Genomic DNA, 16,776 nt, shown 5'->3' on the forward strand with positions numbered 1-16,776 from the left:
AATTAAGCTAAGAACCCCAGTTCTTGTATGGACAAGCAGAGTTGCTTCTACCACAGGCTCAGTCAATGAATAAATAACTATCAAAGCAATAAAACTAACTAACTTTTTCTTCAGTTATGACTTGGTTAGCTTCTGATATTTTTCATACTGAACTACTGAATTCTGACTAAACAGTTTCTCTCCCAAACATAAAATTATGAGTAGCTTTGAGACTTTTTTCCTCTTTTTTTGAAGAAGAGGTTTTTTTAAACAGGAAGAACATATGCGAGAACTTCATTTTTAAACCTCACTACAAAGTCCCTCTTAACTATCTCAGCACTACTAGTGGATTGCAAAAAACATTACTTCTCGATATCTGCACCAGCAGGAACTCTTGACCTGATTAATTTTTCATAAAACTCACATGTCTGAAGACATCATTTACCACAACTTCCAGGTCTCAAGATGCTGCATAAGAAATACACACTTAATTTTATTCCTAGCTTTTCCTTAGTTGCCGGTAACACTGCGTTCTTGACAACACTGGAAACACGGTTCCACTGCTTTGTGCAGAAAGCCCTATCATCTTCATAAAGGAATGCTTTCTGTGGTCCTATCTGAGCAAGAAACCCTGCACACTATTTGAAGGGAACTCTATGCACGTTTGAAGCTGTGAACATGTTCAAGTACTTTGCTGAATGTCTCTGATAAAGGGGTACAAAATTTAAGTGGTATATTTGATTTTTAATCACACCTGGTGTTGAAAATTTAGAAATTATAATCTTCACTAGTTACTTAGCTGTCGTGATCACCAAACAGGACGACTACCAGGAAAACAATCGCAACACTGACACAATCTTTTCCCTTTAACATAAACATCCTTCACACTTAAGACAGATCAAAAAATGAAAAGAGGTTAAAAAATAATTAAAAAAAATTATATATATGGGGTTTTTTAAACACACAACTGGAAAATACTCCTTTTGATCTTGGACTTGGCCTGAGAACTCATCTGTTGCAAGTCCTTTGAAGCCGTATACAAAGACTTCATCACATACGGTACGGACAAAAGACAACAGAAAAGCTCACCCTAACCACCAGCGATGGGACACACAGCAGTTCTATCATATAAGAACATTTACCATCCTGAAGTAAGAGGAACAATAAGGCTGAAATAACACCTTCCCCCCCATGCAGTATTACTAGTTAAATACTTGTCCAGATTACAACCTAACTTTCCGTGAGACTGGTTTCATTAAAAGTCCAGACTGAATCATAGTTTGATTCTTCCGCCCCCTGGCAGAAGGTCAGTATCCAGGCAGAGCTGTATGTGACTGACTGGTACAAGGCATATGCTTGGACGCTCCTTGAATTACACACAGATCCTTGACCAGTCTCCACCTTTTGACAATGTTTTATAATTAGATTTTTTAAAAAAAATATTATTTTTTTAAAATAAAATCAAAAACTTGTTATGCCAAAGCACTTTTATGAATGAAAAAGGGACAGCATTTCTCTGGAATTTTAGCACTGCCATTCTAAAATTTAAAACGGTTTGCACACAGTTTAGTCAGCTCTTACTATTTTTAGATATGCCGCACACCAGATGGTTTTTTCCTTCTTTATGTTGCAGGATACCACATTTATTTCCAGATCCTCCCAACCAATACATTTACAACCCAGCCATTGTACGGATACTTGTATAAGGCATATAGGAAAACTTGCATCTAATCAAGGCAACAGGATCTGGCTACTGACATCTCTTTCCTAAATCACCCGTTGCTGAAAACGAAACCCCGTTTATGACAGTTTTAAATCAGTGACAATTTGGCTTTCATCATCTTCATCTGAGCCAAGACTTCACCTTGACATTCCCAATGCTGATCCTCCACACTTTTGCTTCCCTGCAATGTCTCCCTAATGAAGTCTCCAATAGTTTCCACAAGGCTGTTTTTCAGGTCATTTCCTTACTTTCCTACAGATCCATGGCCAAATCCTCTTAAAGCAAACAATGTTTTAACCAATAGTGTTCACTTCCTACTTTTTGAAATTTTGCCAAACTGTTTATGATAAAGTAGACCTTTCTTTCTGAGTTGAAGCAGAAATATTAGCATTTTCTAGCAACATCAGTTTGTTACCCAAGAACTAATTCCTTATTCTTTATAGGGAGATGAGAAAATTCTACAAATTTTAACTTGCTTGCTAGGTATTCTTCAACAGAGAGAAGAACCCAGTCCTGAAACTTGAGCTAGAACAGTGCTACAGTGCTACAGGCATTTAAATTTGTTCTTGCAAGTTCTGAAGTGTTTCTCCTTCACTAAAATACAGCTTCACCAGCTCTTTAATGCTTATTTAGCAGCTGGAAACAGCTGCAGATGTTAACTTTTGATCTCATCTGCTCTCAATCAATTCTCAAAATGAACGGTTGTGTATATGGCTGGAGCTACACCAACTGCCATTCTTTCCAAGGACTAATGGACTTCTGTGCATCAGAATACGGACTTCTGATGACATGGAAAAACGTATTAGATTTTTCCAAGTAACTCCTGCTTCTTCAGTACATTGCAACTTGTCTTGTAAACAGATATTTACTGATTCTTCTTTCCTAAAATCGCCTTTGGGAAAAATCATAAAAGAATTAGACCATTCTTTTTTCACAAGCAAAATCTACTGCAGTGAGAATGACAAAATTAAAATTAGCCTAATGACTCGATGTATCCACTGCTAAAGCGAAAATGATGGACAGAAAAAATCCACGCTTAACAAATAACATTTATTATCGCCTTTATAACAGTGTGATATTTAGGTAGTTTCTTAGAAGTGAGAATAAAGAAGAAACCAGAACTGTACTTGATAGATTTCTGGCCTGATTATTACTGAGACTAAGGTTCCTTTAAAGCCTTTCGCTATTGACAGAGCTGTGTTAAGAGAAGTTAGTACACCTGAAAACAAGACTACTAATCTTTCTAATTTTTTCTGAATAAGTTAGTATGATTGTTTAGCTTTATTTGAACACTAAGCATGATTTTACGTAGTTATTAACCATTTTTATGTCATTAGAAACTGATATCTACATTACAAATAAAGCATCATGACATTAGTTGTCACTCCTAGTATTTCTCACTCTCATCTGACAACTAGAAGTGGTGGTCATTCAGAAAGACAAGGCAGGACACAACCCAGTCTCTGCTGACTTGGTCTGAACAGAGATCATCCCCAATAGCCACACTATGACAGCTGGATACATCAGGTATTTTCCTATTTCCACCATCAGAACAGTCTGACAGTGGAGTTGCTTATCATTTTGCTTTGCCTTAGTTTTACTGATTTCCTGAACCATGCTAAAACAGCTGGAAAAAATACCTCTTTTTCTCATGTTGATCATTCTTAATTACTGGTTTCTTTGGTAACGCATTGTTCTTCCCAGTGCCATCATATCACCAATAACGGAGGATCCCAAAGAATGTAACACATTATGAGTGTTTGGTGTGTGCTCTATCAGGGACCCTGAGGACAACATTGAATAGTTAACCTTGAAATACTAGATAATCACCTGAGTACCTGAAAATTTTAAAAGGATGAGATGCCAGCCACAGAGCAAATGATGTTGCAAACACTTCATGTCACAAGCAGAGTATGCGTGTGCTATCCTTAACGGTGTGGGGCTACTATGCCCCTATCACTTATCCTCTTCCAGTTCCTCCACAGTACAAAGAAAATCCACGCCTGAGGTTCCCAGTATCAAAACATATAAGAAAATACTTAACAAAATTGTCTTCAGTTCAATAGATTGGCTCAAACAACATAACCCTACCATTTCAGCTCAGAATTTTCCATTTAATGAGGAAATAAGAAAAGTAATTTATATACTTATTCTGTGTCCTTGTGCTTTTCTAGAGGATATTGGCTCATAACTAACATCAAAACAGTTGGTGCCCCTGGCTAGAATACTTCACTATCACCTGCTCATTCAAGCACTAAATAAATCTCAGTTTTCAAGTACTTACAAGCAAGAGTCCAGCACGTGTTTCAAATGCTCTATTTATGTACAGATGTTAATATATCCTCCATACACTGACTGTTATCAAATGTGGTTTTGTTGTCTCTGCAGCAGTTACTTAAAACATGTTTCGAAAGTATACTGAAACTATTATATTAAGAGAAAGAGATCTTTCCTTAGAGGGGGTAATTTCTTATGGTAAATCTATTAACTGTTTGGGATTAAAACGCAGCATTTCCACATGTTTTTACCATTGCTTCTATAATTTCAACTTCCAAGGAGCAAGGAGGCAATCTTGCACAAAAATACCAAGCTTTCTACTGCTATGTTATCCTTTATCTGTGATGACTTGCATATCTTTTAAAAAGACAGTTCTTAGAAAACCTTTGATGAAAGAAGTGGTTTCTAACTGACATATTTTACTAACAAAAGGATTTTTCCTTTAAGTAAAAAACGTTAAAGAATTTATTCCCGACACCATGACATTTTGGGAAGAAATCTCATGAAAAATGTAAGCAAACATCATGCTGCAGTCAAAAAGCAGTTATGGTTGAAGGATTAATTTATTGACTTCTAATTCACCTCATTCTCCTGCCAAATAGGTGGGAGTGGAAATTTGTCAAAAACTTCTGTCCCTTGATAAAACCTTCCTCTCAACCCACACGCTGGGAAAATAATACCTGTAACCCATGAAGAAACAGATCAACAGCTTCAGGCAATGACATACACAGGCAAACCTTTAATTTAATACTCTCTCATGCTCCACTTTCATGTGTCTCATTTAGAAGGGGTCTTTAAAGAGAAGCAAGGTAGCTGCTGTCAGTGACATAATTGCTGTGTTGGTGCCTTTGGGTCCTTAAACACACCAGCAGATAATGTTTGATCCCTGCTGCTGTCCTGTTGGCAGCGACGAATGCTAAGTGATACGGGAGGAACAACCACGACAGCTACAGATCAAGTAAGGACAGGGATGTGGGTCCACACCAGTCCCCTTCTACCCACGCAGCAAAAGTTTGCTTTATGCTCCTGAGCACTGCGTAATTCCCTCCAAGTCTTGACGCACTGAGCCACAGTGCAGTGGGCACTGCTGGTAATCCATCCGCAGCAGCATACCTGCAGGAAAGCTTGCAGCCAAATTACAGCCCTGACTTTAACAGCAGGGCATTTGTTTAGTTATTTAGCGCAGCCTCTTTTGTGTGCCAGGTCTCATTTCCAGAATGGCCCTGGTGGCAAGAGGCTGGGTAATTCTATTAATCAACTAGTTTCCTTAAAATGTATACATCAACCACATGCAGAATGTAACAGGGCTGTACAGAAAATGAAGGACAATCTCAGATGCTGGGGGGTGTGTGGGTGTGTGGGGGAAGTGTTTTAAGAAGTGATATTACTTAAAGGCAACCACCAGGAGTTTACAAGAATTTCCATTCTTTTAATTAAAGATTTTATGAGTCTTGGAACACATTCCTGTACCCTATTATACATCAGAGCACTTAAAAAAAATTCAGAGCCTTATAACATTACCATAAAGAGATAGGAAAAACCAAAGAAGTCTTCTTTAGAAGAAAGACCTATTTATACAACGACTGTTATGATTTAAAAACAATTACAGGGACTTATTTTACTTACTAAATTTTATTTTCCCCTTCTCTGTTTGTGAATACCTTTGAATAAATCCTAATATAAACTATTTGCCTCCTAAATTCATTGTTCCATTTATATGCTCAGCATGTTTGGAGCAAATATTAAAATTCTAAGAAATTAAAGATAAACTCACTGTGCCAGAAGAAAAAAGCATTTATGTTACAGTGATAAAAATATATTCATTAGCATTCCATTTTAAGCAAATTACTACTTCAAAAAGCAAAGAAAAAAAATTAACCAAGAAAAATCAAGAGAACTGATACTGATAATGAAATATGATAAAGAAAGTATTTTGCAAACTGTTAGTTTCTAGGTAAAATAGTATTTCCATGTGTAAAATTAATGGTAAATTCTTTAAAACGTCTGTCTATCTAATAAGTAATCCAACAAGTTTCTAGGACAGCTTTCCAGAAAATGGTCTATGAACCATGTCTAAGAAACAAATTAGCTCATCCATCACACGTAACCATTTATTTGGTAATGACTTAATGAATTTAGCTTAACTGTGGTAGGACTGAGCATGATGCTGTAATTACTGTGGGAATTACTGTAGCCCTCAATCTGTCTTTTAGATGTTTATAGCATGGAACAAGAAGCTCAGCATAGCCTGAACCAGAGCCCAAAGTCAAAAGACTTTGGATCTAGGCCTATGATCTGAGAGCTATTAAGGAGGTGTCCTTACAGCCTTCTGCCAGTACACACTGCTCTGCTAATATTTCAGTCCTCTCTTTCCCACAAGCATAGGCAAGGATACGTAGCATAGGAAAAACTAAATGCCCTACTGAAATGTTGAGAAGCACATTGGAAGAACATCTATTTTGTCTAATCACAAAGGGTGAAAGAATACATTTTGAGTCATTTTGCTAGAATGTAATTAACTTCCAACCCGACATCCTACTACACTAAGTTTACATCAAAGCTTTTAAAGGAAAATACGGTTGTGTTACTAATGCTGCAGTTGAGACAGACCATAAAGCTAGGAAGAGCGAGGCAGGAATGCCAGAGGTCAAATAAACCTGTTCCATAGTGCTTAAAGCCACAGCAGTACAGAGCATATTCTTACAATATGGCCACGTCTGTGGATATTTACTTGACAGGATTATTTTTCAACTATGGTATATCTCATTTTCAGATGTTCTGCTGGTGATGTCAGCAATTACTGCCATATGTAAATTACCATCTGTTTTTTCTAACTCAGAAGAGGGTAATTTTAAAGTAAATCCAAATAACTTTCTTTTATGTATGCTAAATAAATAAATGGTTCGATCCCTCCTTAGTTACCAGTCCACAAAGGCTCTCAAACATTCTCATGCTTCATAAACAGAAGGGTTAAGGGTGATGTTTTATGGGAAAATATAGTCAAGGTGACGTATCAGTTTCTCAGGAGAATCAATGGAAGCCCTATTAACCTTGGCTTGCAGATGGGAATACTCAGGTACAGAGATGAGAAATTATTTTTGTCAGTATGTCAGTGGCAGAAATTATGTTTTCTTATATGCTGGCCCCATGAAAGTCAGAGATGGAAATGCCTGTTTTATTGGGTCATATCATGTGCTTCCTGCCTATAACTGAAGAAGTTGCATCAGTAACTGCAGCCTGGTGACTGAGCAGACATAGGTTAACTAGTTCACCTCCCGGCCATACAGAATCTCTTTCAGACAGCGCTAGGATACAAAACCATTAAGGTGCTGGAAAGGCTGATTTGTCAAGCCTATCTAAAAGTTGTTCTTATTGACAACTCTTTTGAGCTCCTGAATGGTATTTCACCTCTGTGGCCCAGGAATTCTTAAGTAATAGCTGTCTAACAGCACTCCCCTACTTCACAGGACTATCATAAGGACAAGTAAATTGAAGACAACAAAATCCACAGACACAACAGTAATTAAGGCCATGCCCACACAGCTGGTAACGTAAAGCTGAATGCAATAAATGAGGATCATTAACAGTCACGTAGTGTAAGCATTGCCATGTTCATTCTCCACACCGTCCTTCCACAGAAGTGCACTGAAATATCATTAGCCTACTCTTGTGTGACCTGCTGATTAGCTGTCTCCCCACACCTCTTCACAAGTACACACCATTTGCCACACATGCATCAGGTTTGACTGTAAAACTGGAAGATCCCACTGAGCAAGGTCAGAAATTTTACTCCAACAAGTCATAAGAAAAAGAGTTCTTCCTTGACAAGGACAAAGTCAGTCAAAAAACAGTGTCAAAAGGGCCATGACCTCCAGCTGTTTGTTGGGGCTTTTTTTTTTCTCCTCTTTCTTCAGCAGTCTGTTTCGGAGATCAACAAGGGAAAGCTCCATTCATACTGCAGCACAAGGAAGTAAGTCACAATGCTGGGATAAGCTGTACTCCCCAGCTAACCTCAGAAACCAACTGGGCAGCCAGGAAAGAATTCTACACAGGGATACACGTACCCCCAAAGATGGTTTTGAAAATGCTCTATTAAGGTTTTTCTTCTACAGCCCAGTAGAGCACAGAATTAAGTCTCTCTCTATATACGCATGCCTATATGCACACACGCAAAGTTTCAGAAGCAAGATCACAACTTCAAGCTTACAATAAGGATCACAGGTCTTTAACAAGGTAGGAAAGATAATAATTAGGAATGGGAGAAATGGTTCAGATCTAATAAAAACTCTCCTTAGTCTCTTCTGGGACTAAAACAATCTATCTATTTTTTGGCATAAATTAAATCAGTTTACCTACAAAGTGCTAAAAGCATTCATTTTCATGTAACTTCCTAGTATATTTTTTTGGCCAGAAAGGTAACCTTGTCTCTGAGTGCAAAGTGTATGTAGTTTGGATTAATGTCTGAACCAAATCTTCTGAAGTTTGTCATTAAATTCTTTGCTAGTTTTTCAGTTAAATATGCTTTGGACCTTAAGTTTCTTGCAGTGAGTTGCATTTGTGTAGTGGGGATTGTGACACCCAAACCTGTTCAGAACTGAATGATCTTTTAAAATGTTGGCAAGTTCATTTTGCTTCTCTGGTTCCTGCGGACAAGTTACATACTGCAGAGAGGACAGCCACTATGAAAGCAGAAACGAGTGGGAGCTCACAACAATAGGGTCCCCTCTGCCTTTCTGTGTGTTTACTCCTGGTCTTACAATTTGGGACACTGGGTAAAACAACTGCCCAAGTATCAACCCGTAAGCCACCGACCACAAACAGCAGACTCTGTAGCATACAAAGATTCGGACTCAAAGCTGCTCGGGCTCTCTTATGCATCTTAGCGGGTAGAAAATGACATCTTCACTGTCTTTATGCCCAAATTTCAAAGGGAAGCATTTCACATCTGTGATTAAAAAACCACAGCATTTATAATAAAAAATATACTGAAACAACATTTGAGGACGTTGTTTAGCATCTTCTACAGTTCATGTTAACTGCTTCATGAAGAAAGGTAAACAGTATCTAGTATTCAGATATCCTTAAAGATAAATAGTATCCATATATTTAAATGAAAATTTTGTTTCTATAAACAACTTCACTAACTGTAGCAAAGCATTCTGTTACCTGACCAAATACTATTCAAGAAATGAAAATAATTAGGTTTAAATCTTACAAACCAGTTCCTACTCACTTATACTTGCTGAAAGTTGTGTTAAGTCATGTATCATGTATTTTTATGAGTAGTCAGATTATGATTACTCGCCACAATAAAATACAGATCAAATCAACATTTAAGCTATATGTGAGGCTTAGTTCGCTTTGTCCACACATTTTGTCAGCTAGACTGAATTTTTTTAATGCTAACAGAAAACAATACAAACAAAACTCAAAATTGTACAATTTGATTTTGCTTTTTTTGCTGAGGAAGCCAGCCAGGTGACTTTAGTACATTTGCACAGCTTCACTAAAACACCTGTACTGATTCAAGCAGTACTGATCCACGGCCAATGTGTACAAGATTGCAGAAGCTACTACAATGGGAGGAGAATTCGGCCAAAACAACTAAAATCTCAAAGGTGGTGAACTTCTCTTCTCAAAATACAAATACCTACCAAGTATACTGTGAAAACAGCTTTTAAAAAACTACCTGCTTGACAACAGTTGAAGAATAATGATATGCTTAGGAAAATGTGAAAATATGGGGATATTGGGCTAATCCCCAAGAGGACTCTCTGGTTGAAATTAGGAGTTTAGGCCTCATGCATTCTGCACAGTATCATATATATTTACCCTGCTTCATCTTTAATTTTGGATTCCTCATCACACAGTTTTTCCATCTGATACCAACTTAGCCATAGCTCTTTCTCAGTCACAGAAGTTAACAGCACAGTCTGTTGATAAGGACAACTGCTCCTGGATACGTCACAGAGAAAGAAGCTGAACTCTGACTCTCTAGCAAGGCTGACCCTGGAAGGAAGTACCAGCTGGAGCTTCCAGCTATGAATGAAGAGAGTCATGCTCATTTCCCAAGAAAGAAACAAAATATTTTGGCCTTGGCCACTGCAAACGTAGTGTAAGTTGCAAAGCTATGCCACCTTCTTTTCCTCCTGAATGGAAAAGTGATGCAATGCAGTTTCACTGACTTCAGGCCGAGTCATTCCTTAACTCAACAACAAATGAAAAGCAGAAAGTAATTATACACACATCAGACCAAGAATTACAAAGGTAAAAGAGAGACCTGGACAGGCTGGAGAGCTGGGTGGAGAGGAACCCAATGAGGTTCGACAGGCACAAGTGTAGGGTCCTGCACCTGGGGAGGAATAACCCCACACACCAGTACAGGCTGGGGGTCGATGTGCTGAAGAGCAGCTCTGCAGAGAGGGACCTGGGAGTCCTGGTGGACAGCAAATTGACCATGAGCCAGCAATGTGCCCTTGTGGCCAAGAAGGCCAATGGCATCCTGGGGGGCATTAAGAAGAGTGTGGCCAGCAGGTCGAGGGAGGTTCTCCTCCCCCTCTGCTCTGCCCTGGTGAGGCCACATCTCGGGTACTGTGTCCAGTTCTGGGCTTCTCAGTTCAAGAGGGACAGATAACTAGTGGAGAGAGTCCAGCAGAGGGCTACGGAGATGATGAGGGGGCTGGAGCAGCTCTCTTATGAAGAAAGGCTGAGAGACCTGGGGCTCTTTAGCCGGGAGAAGAGAAGACTGAGAGGGGACCTTATCAATGCTTATCAATACCTAAAGGGTGGGTGTCAGGGGGATGGGACCAGGCTCTTTTCAGTGGTGCCCAGTGACAGGACAAGGGGCAACGGGCCCAAACTGGGACACAGGAAGTTCCATCTGAACAAGAGGAACAACTTCTGTACTTTGGGGGTGACAGAGCCCTGGAACAGGCTGCTCAGGGAGGCTGTGGAGTCTCCTTCTCTGGAGATATTCAAAACCCGCCTGGATGCAGACCTGTGCAACCTGCTGTAAGTGACCCCACTTTGGCAGGAGGGTTGGACTAGATGGTCTCCAGAGGTCCCTTCCAGCCCCTGCCATTCTGTGATTCCGTAAAAACATACCAGTTGGATTTTTGTAATTTTCTATTTCTTGAACAGTCAAAGTTCTGCAGCATTAAAATACAGAGAGCACAAGCTGGCAAGAAAAGCAACTTGCCATTGACTTTATAATCTATCCCAAACGGACACTTTTATGAGCAGAACTTTAAAAAATACATACCTATAAATCAATTAAAATATTCAGAGAAGTATACAGAACAGTTCAAAGGAGCACAAAACTACAATACAGGTACCTTTTAAAAATGGCTGCTTACTTATTTTGCCTGTCTTCAATTCACTGCCTGTCCACCATGGGAAAAATCTTAATTGAGTAAGTTCCTAGAGAAGTAATATTTATGTAGCCAAGGTTCTGCATCTGGAGCAGGGAAATGCACAAGATTATCAGGGGGTCTCTTACGATACAGGACAAAGAATCACTATATAAATAATAGTACACACAGTATATTTTTATTAGATAATTTTCAAAATTAGGCATATGAATATAATATAGGAGAAAATTTCTCACTACCTACTAAAACCTACAACCTAAGATTCACTGATAAAGTAACAGGCCATTTTCCATATTCTGTCTGCTGTAGTATCTGGAAAACTAAGAACAGTACAGTTTAAAGTACTTGGCATATGGATCACAGTGCTAAAACACTCCACATTGCACTTTTACTGCTGAAATTAATTTCCAGGTAAGAACACAGCGTTGCTTTTATTCTGCTTGCTAACGAGGATAATTGGCAGGCAACACCGCTGTTGCTCTGGATTTGTTCTTTGTGTGGATCTCTGAAGACCACATGTGCATGCAGTGGTGACAGAAATATTTTCCATATGAGCCACCATACATTTTAAGGTCCCTCAGTCTGGGCAAGGTGAGTCCATCTATCATTTTCTGTGCTCAATAACAATACACCAGGAAGTTAAAAACATCAGTGACAACTAGAGGGCAATGATCAGCTTCCAGCTGCTCTGATCATCAATCCATTTAAATTCCCTGAGCCTCTGCTGAAAACTTTTCCCTGCTTTAATTGTATCAAAGGCAGCACAAGATTTCATTAAAAGACATTTTCTTGAACCAAAACCATTGCAACTTCTCTTTTTAAAACACCCTGAAAGCAAAATACAGTTTATAGCTAGACACACGAGCTACAGAGAGTGTCAATCGCACACTGCTGAACAAGGTGTTTTTTCCAGTTCACTTCCACTTTCTTTTACCAGGGAAAGTAATTGCTCTGGACTTTATTAGGCTACTACAAACTTATGACAGGGCTAACAAAAGACAAAGCTCTAAAGCAGATTCACTGTTTTCATAAGATTTACTCAAAGAAGGCACATTAGGGAACAAAACTATCCAATGATTCCTTTAAAATTTATAATTATACATCATATTTCAGTTACAGTGAAGGAGAATGAGTAAGAAATGTGTTTTCTGCTAGTAACTTCATTAGATAGGTATTTCATATCTAATAGTACTACACTTGATGAATTATTTCCTAAATGACAAATGACCAGCTGAAATTTTCTGCTTTGGTATGAAACACGAACTTGATGAAAAACTGCTCTGATGAGAACAAAAATCTGGAAAACTGCTCTTCGTAAAAAGTAGCAACTTTTTAGAGCACAGCAAGGGCAGTTCTATACCATTAAGTTTTCTCATATTAAGAATGCACAAAGTTGCTCTTTAATGATATGACATACATTTTTTAAAAAAATAAAGTTCTTTCTGCCCTGGTACATACTAAGTATTACATATATTTGCACAAAAAGAATGTTATTAAAGTAATGCAGCTTGGAGTTTTCACATGCTCACATCCCCAAAACACATCCTTTGTAAAAACTTTTTCAATCATGCACGTTTTTTGTATAAAACCTGAACAGAACACTACCATCTACTGCTGCAAAGAGGATCGCATTTCTCTGCATGCTAGTAAAGGGAAATTCACAAATTAGTCATCTCTCACAGAATGTATATTGTATATCAAATCAAAAGAAGCTTTCAAACTACTCTCCCTTAGTACCTATAAGCTCTTGGGAAAAAAAAAAAATCAACCACCCCAACCAAAAAAACCCCAAACAAACAAATAGCCCCACCCCAAAACAAAACAACCCCCCGAAACTAAACCAGAACGAAACAATAGCTTTTTACACATGAAGCAAACAATGCAATTCTAAAACGTCTAGCAACACAAAAATTCATAATCCATCTCAACAGACAGGAAGAAAACACAACTCTGACAAGACGATTTTTGACAAGACATTGTGCTTTGCTTACCTTACCCCCAGGTCTTGCTAGCACTGCTGTTTGAAAGCAGAGCAACGTTAGTATCAGGTAGCTGACAAACATTATTACCCAAAGTTAGAGCTACCCTGGAGGAGCAAACCCTCTGCCAAGCACTAACAGCTAGCAGATGCACTTGTGTCTCAGTACCACAGCCCTCAGTTCTTCTAGGCACGAGTCTTTCTCCCTCTCCCCCTTTCTACCGCACTCACTGTACGAGCAGGAGCTTTGCTCCCAGCCACTGCTCTGAAGACAACTGGTAAGTTGATCTCTTCATGTAATGACTTCTCCCTGCTGGGGGAGGGGGCTCAGGCAGCAGCGAGCTGGGGGGCTGCAGTCAGTACAGCGCAAAGGAGGGGAGGGACAAGAAACGGTCACTGCCAACTTAGGCATCTGCTGTGATTCATGGAACAAGCTGAACGGTAACCTGTAACGCACGGGGAGGTTTGGCAATGCGTTATTGACTTAGGCAGGCGTGATCGGAGAAACAGGCTACAGCAGCTTGCAAAAGATGCCTGCTGATGGTTAGACGGCATGTGCTACTTAAAGGTACAGCGCCTCCTTTTACTGAAGAAGTTTATAACAAATAAATCTGAAATTAAAATCTAATCAGGAAGCAGCCTATGGTTTTAGTCAGCCCTACATCAGCACAATCCTGCACCATGAATGGCCTGATCCTGCCAGGGACTTGCTCACAATCCGCTAGCTCTCACTCCTGGCCTACAAGGAGCCCGAGTGTCCATTCGCTCTCAAGAATGTCACAACGGCTTCCTGAAATGGACTGCCATCCTTGAGGATAATCCTGGAGCAGAATATGGGCGTAATCACTCTTATAATTTCATATTATAGCCGAATGAAATAAAGTTTGATTTATAACAGTCCAACCCATCAAATTATTCTTTGACTAAGCAAGCAGAAGTGCAAGCCTTTGAAAATAAAATATTTTCTTTTAGAAGATGAGTAAGACCTATTTTCAAGTAAAGAATAAAGCAGTTTTTAAAGACTGATACAAAGTTGAATTATTACATCTCACAAGCAGACCAGTGAGTGTTTGTCCCAAAAATGAGTAAAATTGCAAACAGAGCTATAGAAGTTGGAGGGCTTCCCTTTGGTTGAGTATGTCTGGTTGTAACCTCTATTCAACAGCCATTGTCTTATGGTAAACCAGGCAACATAAAAATACAGAATATAAGAGAAGTTTTGAACCCAAATAATCTATCACACACAACAACAGGAGAGAACAACTGTTTTGTAATATATATAGGACGCTCCAGTCCTGTATTCCCTTTCCTTCCCCTTCTCATTTCACTATTTAACCTCTTCTAACTTTGCTGCTGCCTATTTAAGTATTTTATCATGGGAATGTGAGATATTATGTCTTTAATAAAGTTCCAAATCCTGAAGTCAAGAAATCACAGTATATTCTCATCTTTTACGTAAATACATATTTCTTATCTTTATGGTTGCAGGGGAAATCTCAAAAATATGACCCAAGAATAACTTATTCTCATATGTCAACAGTAAACCACGTGAACTCAGAATACAGGTACTTTAAAATACCTCAAGATTTTATGAGGCGGGAAGTAAAAATTTTGGTGATACTGAGACACACACCATTACTACATACTACACTTCTTTTCGTAGTTTGGTAAGCTTTGTATACACAGCTGAGTATGTCAGACTCCTCACCCTATTCTTAAACTTGCTTTGCCAACCATTCTTTCCCTCTGCTATGAGAGGTACAAATATTTTCCCTCTTTTTTTAAGAGTCAAACAAATCATAACAAGAGAATAATTTTACGTATTAGAGAGCTTTCAGAATTGTAATTGAATACAGTCAAACTCCGAAACCAGTATAGAAAATTAGTATTCTCACTGCTGCTAAAAGTCCAAATTCTGCTGTATTTGAATTTGGATATCTGGTTCTCCAGCACAGTAAAATATGACCTGTATTAACTCGACATCATTGTAGGCTGCACCTCTTCTCTCTAAGGCCTTTCCTTTTACAGACTGCTACTATTGTCCATAAAGAGTACCCTCTCTTCTCCTGCCTAACTGGACGCACAATGCTGTGTCTCTTCCACATCTTAAAAAAACCTGTCCTTTTTAGCCTCTCAGATCACAGACCACCTTTCACACGGCAGTTTTTCCCCCGTCGTTATGCAGCCTTGCCGCGCCATCGTCCTGGCAGCATGACTGCCAATACCTGCCAGCACTGTGCTCACTGAGGACATGCCAGGGAGGAAGCCATGCACTGCACACCACGCAGGACTAAGGGTCTCAATGGCCGAGTCCCCTTCAACTGACTCCCCTAGAGGGAACAGTACAAGCTTGAGAAGATTTAAAAAGCCAGTGTGAGAGTTGCAGTACGGAGCTCACGAGTGGCTCTTCTGAATGACCTGAATGATCACAGGCAGCTGGCCAGAGAGTGCAAGAACAGTGACTGATAGCCAAACCTGCAGTTTTTGAAAACTTGACACTATAACCTCAATGGTACTTTCTGACAAAAATCATCCAGAACACTCTACTGCTATGCCGATCTCACAAATACACCACCCCCCCTCAAGACCTCAATGAAAGGAGCATTTCCCCCCCTTTTTAAGGCAAGCTGAAGGTTTGCAGGTTATGCCACTGTGCTGCCAGCTAAATGTAGAGCTGCCATTACAGGTACTTGTACGCTGGTTACCTATGGCAAAGTCTCTGGACCAAAAATGGAAAGCCAAATAAACTTAAGGAAATTTTCCATCAAATCCTGTCAGGAAGCCAACCTGTCCCTCCATATTTTTTTTGAAATATCTAGATGTACCACAAAAGGAAAAAGGATAGTGAGCAAACTGCCAACTAAACCAGAGTTGAAAATGCTTCCAACATGAAAGCTCTGACCATGACACTTAAAACTACAGTTTCAGTGCTTGAAAAAGTTTAGAAAGAACACATCATTTCAGACGTCGCAGTATGTAATAAAAACTCCCATGATTAAAATTGTTTCATGCAGATTGACTACTGTTTCCATAAAACAAAGCTTTGCCTTTTTCTGTAGTTCTTCACAAAGTGAACAACTTTTTGTGAATAAATATACAGCATAGGCACAAAATTGCCAATCCTCTCTCTTTTTAATGTCCGCTAGAAAAGCAAAATTAAAACATTAGGAGTGACTGTGGTTTTAGTCTTTTCTCTGCTGATCATTCCAGAAAGCAGTATATCCTCTGTAAATAATAAAAAACCCCTTATCAAAGTCCAACTGAATATTATTAAGATGAGTTTCTGAGTACAGAAAACTGTACTACATTCCCATTTAGTAAGTCATATAACTAATTCTTTCCATATGCATTTAATTTTTCCTCTACATATAGGCAGAATTCCCTGAAATCCAGAAGCTGGTGTTCTGTTCTCCACGTTAAGACAAGAGACCTGCCCATACCTGCTACCA

The 16,776-nt window shown here is 39.0% G+C and overlaps 1 protein-coding gene across 2 annotated transcripts in view; it reads right to left on the reverse strand.

Annotated features, from left to right (window-relative positions):
• The window catches only part of THSD4 (thrombospondin type 1 domain containing 4), a 292,380-nt gene that overhangs the window by 119,815 nt on the left and 155,789 nt on the right, over positions 1 to 16,776 (reverse strand). Inside the window, exon 1 of one of the 2 annotated variants that reach the window (XM_086471615.1) lies at positions 13,341 to 13,412. The exons of the other annotated variant lie outside the window; for it this stretch is intronic. Within the exon in view, the coding sequence (XP_086327741.1) occupies positions 13,341 to 13,412 (72 nt within the window). Of the gene's footprint in view, positions 1 to 13,340; positions 13,413 to 16,776 lie in introns of those variants that run through there. 2 annotated transcript variants of the gene reach the window in all.

The sequence above is a fragment of the Leptosomus discolor genome, chromosome 11 (genome assembly GCF_034619465.1).
Source record: "Leptosomus discolor isolate bLepDis1 chromosome 11, bLepDis1.hap2, whole genome shotgun sequence".
Taxonomy (NCBI): Eukaryota; Metazoa; Chordata; class Aves; order Leptosomiformes; family Leptosomidae; genus Leptosomus; species Leptosomus discolor.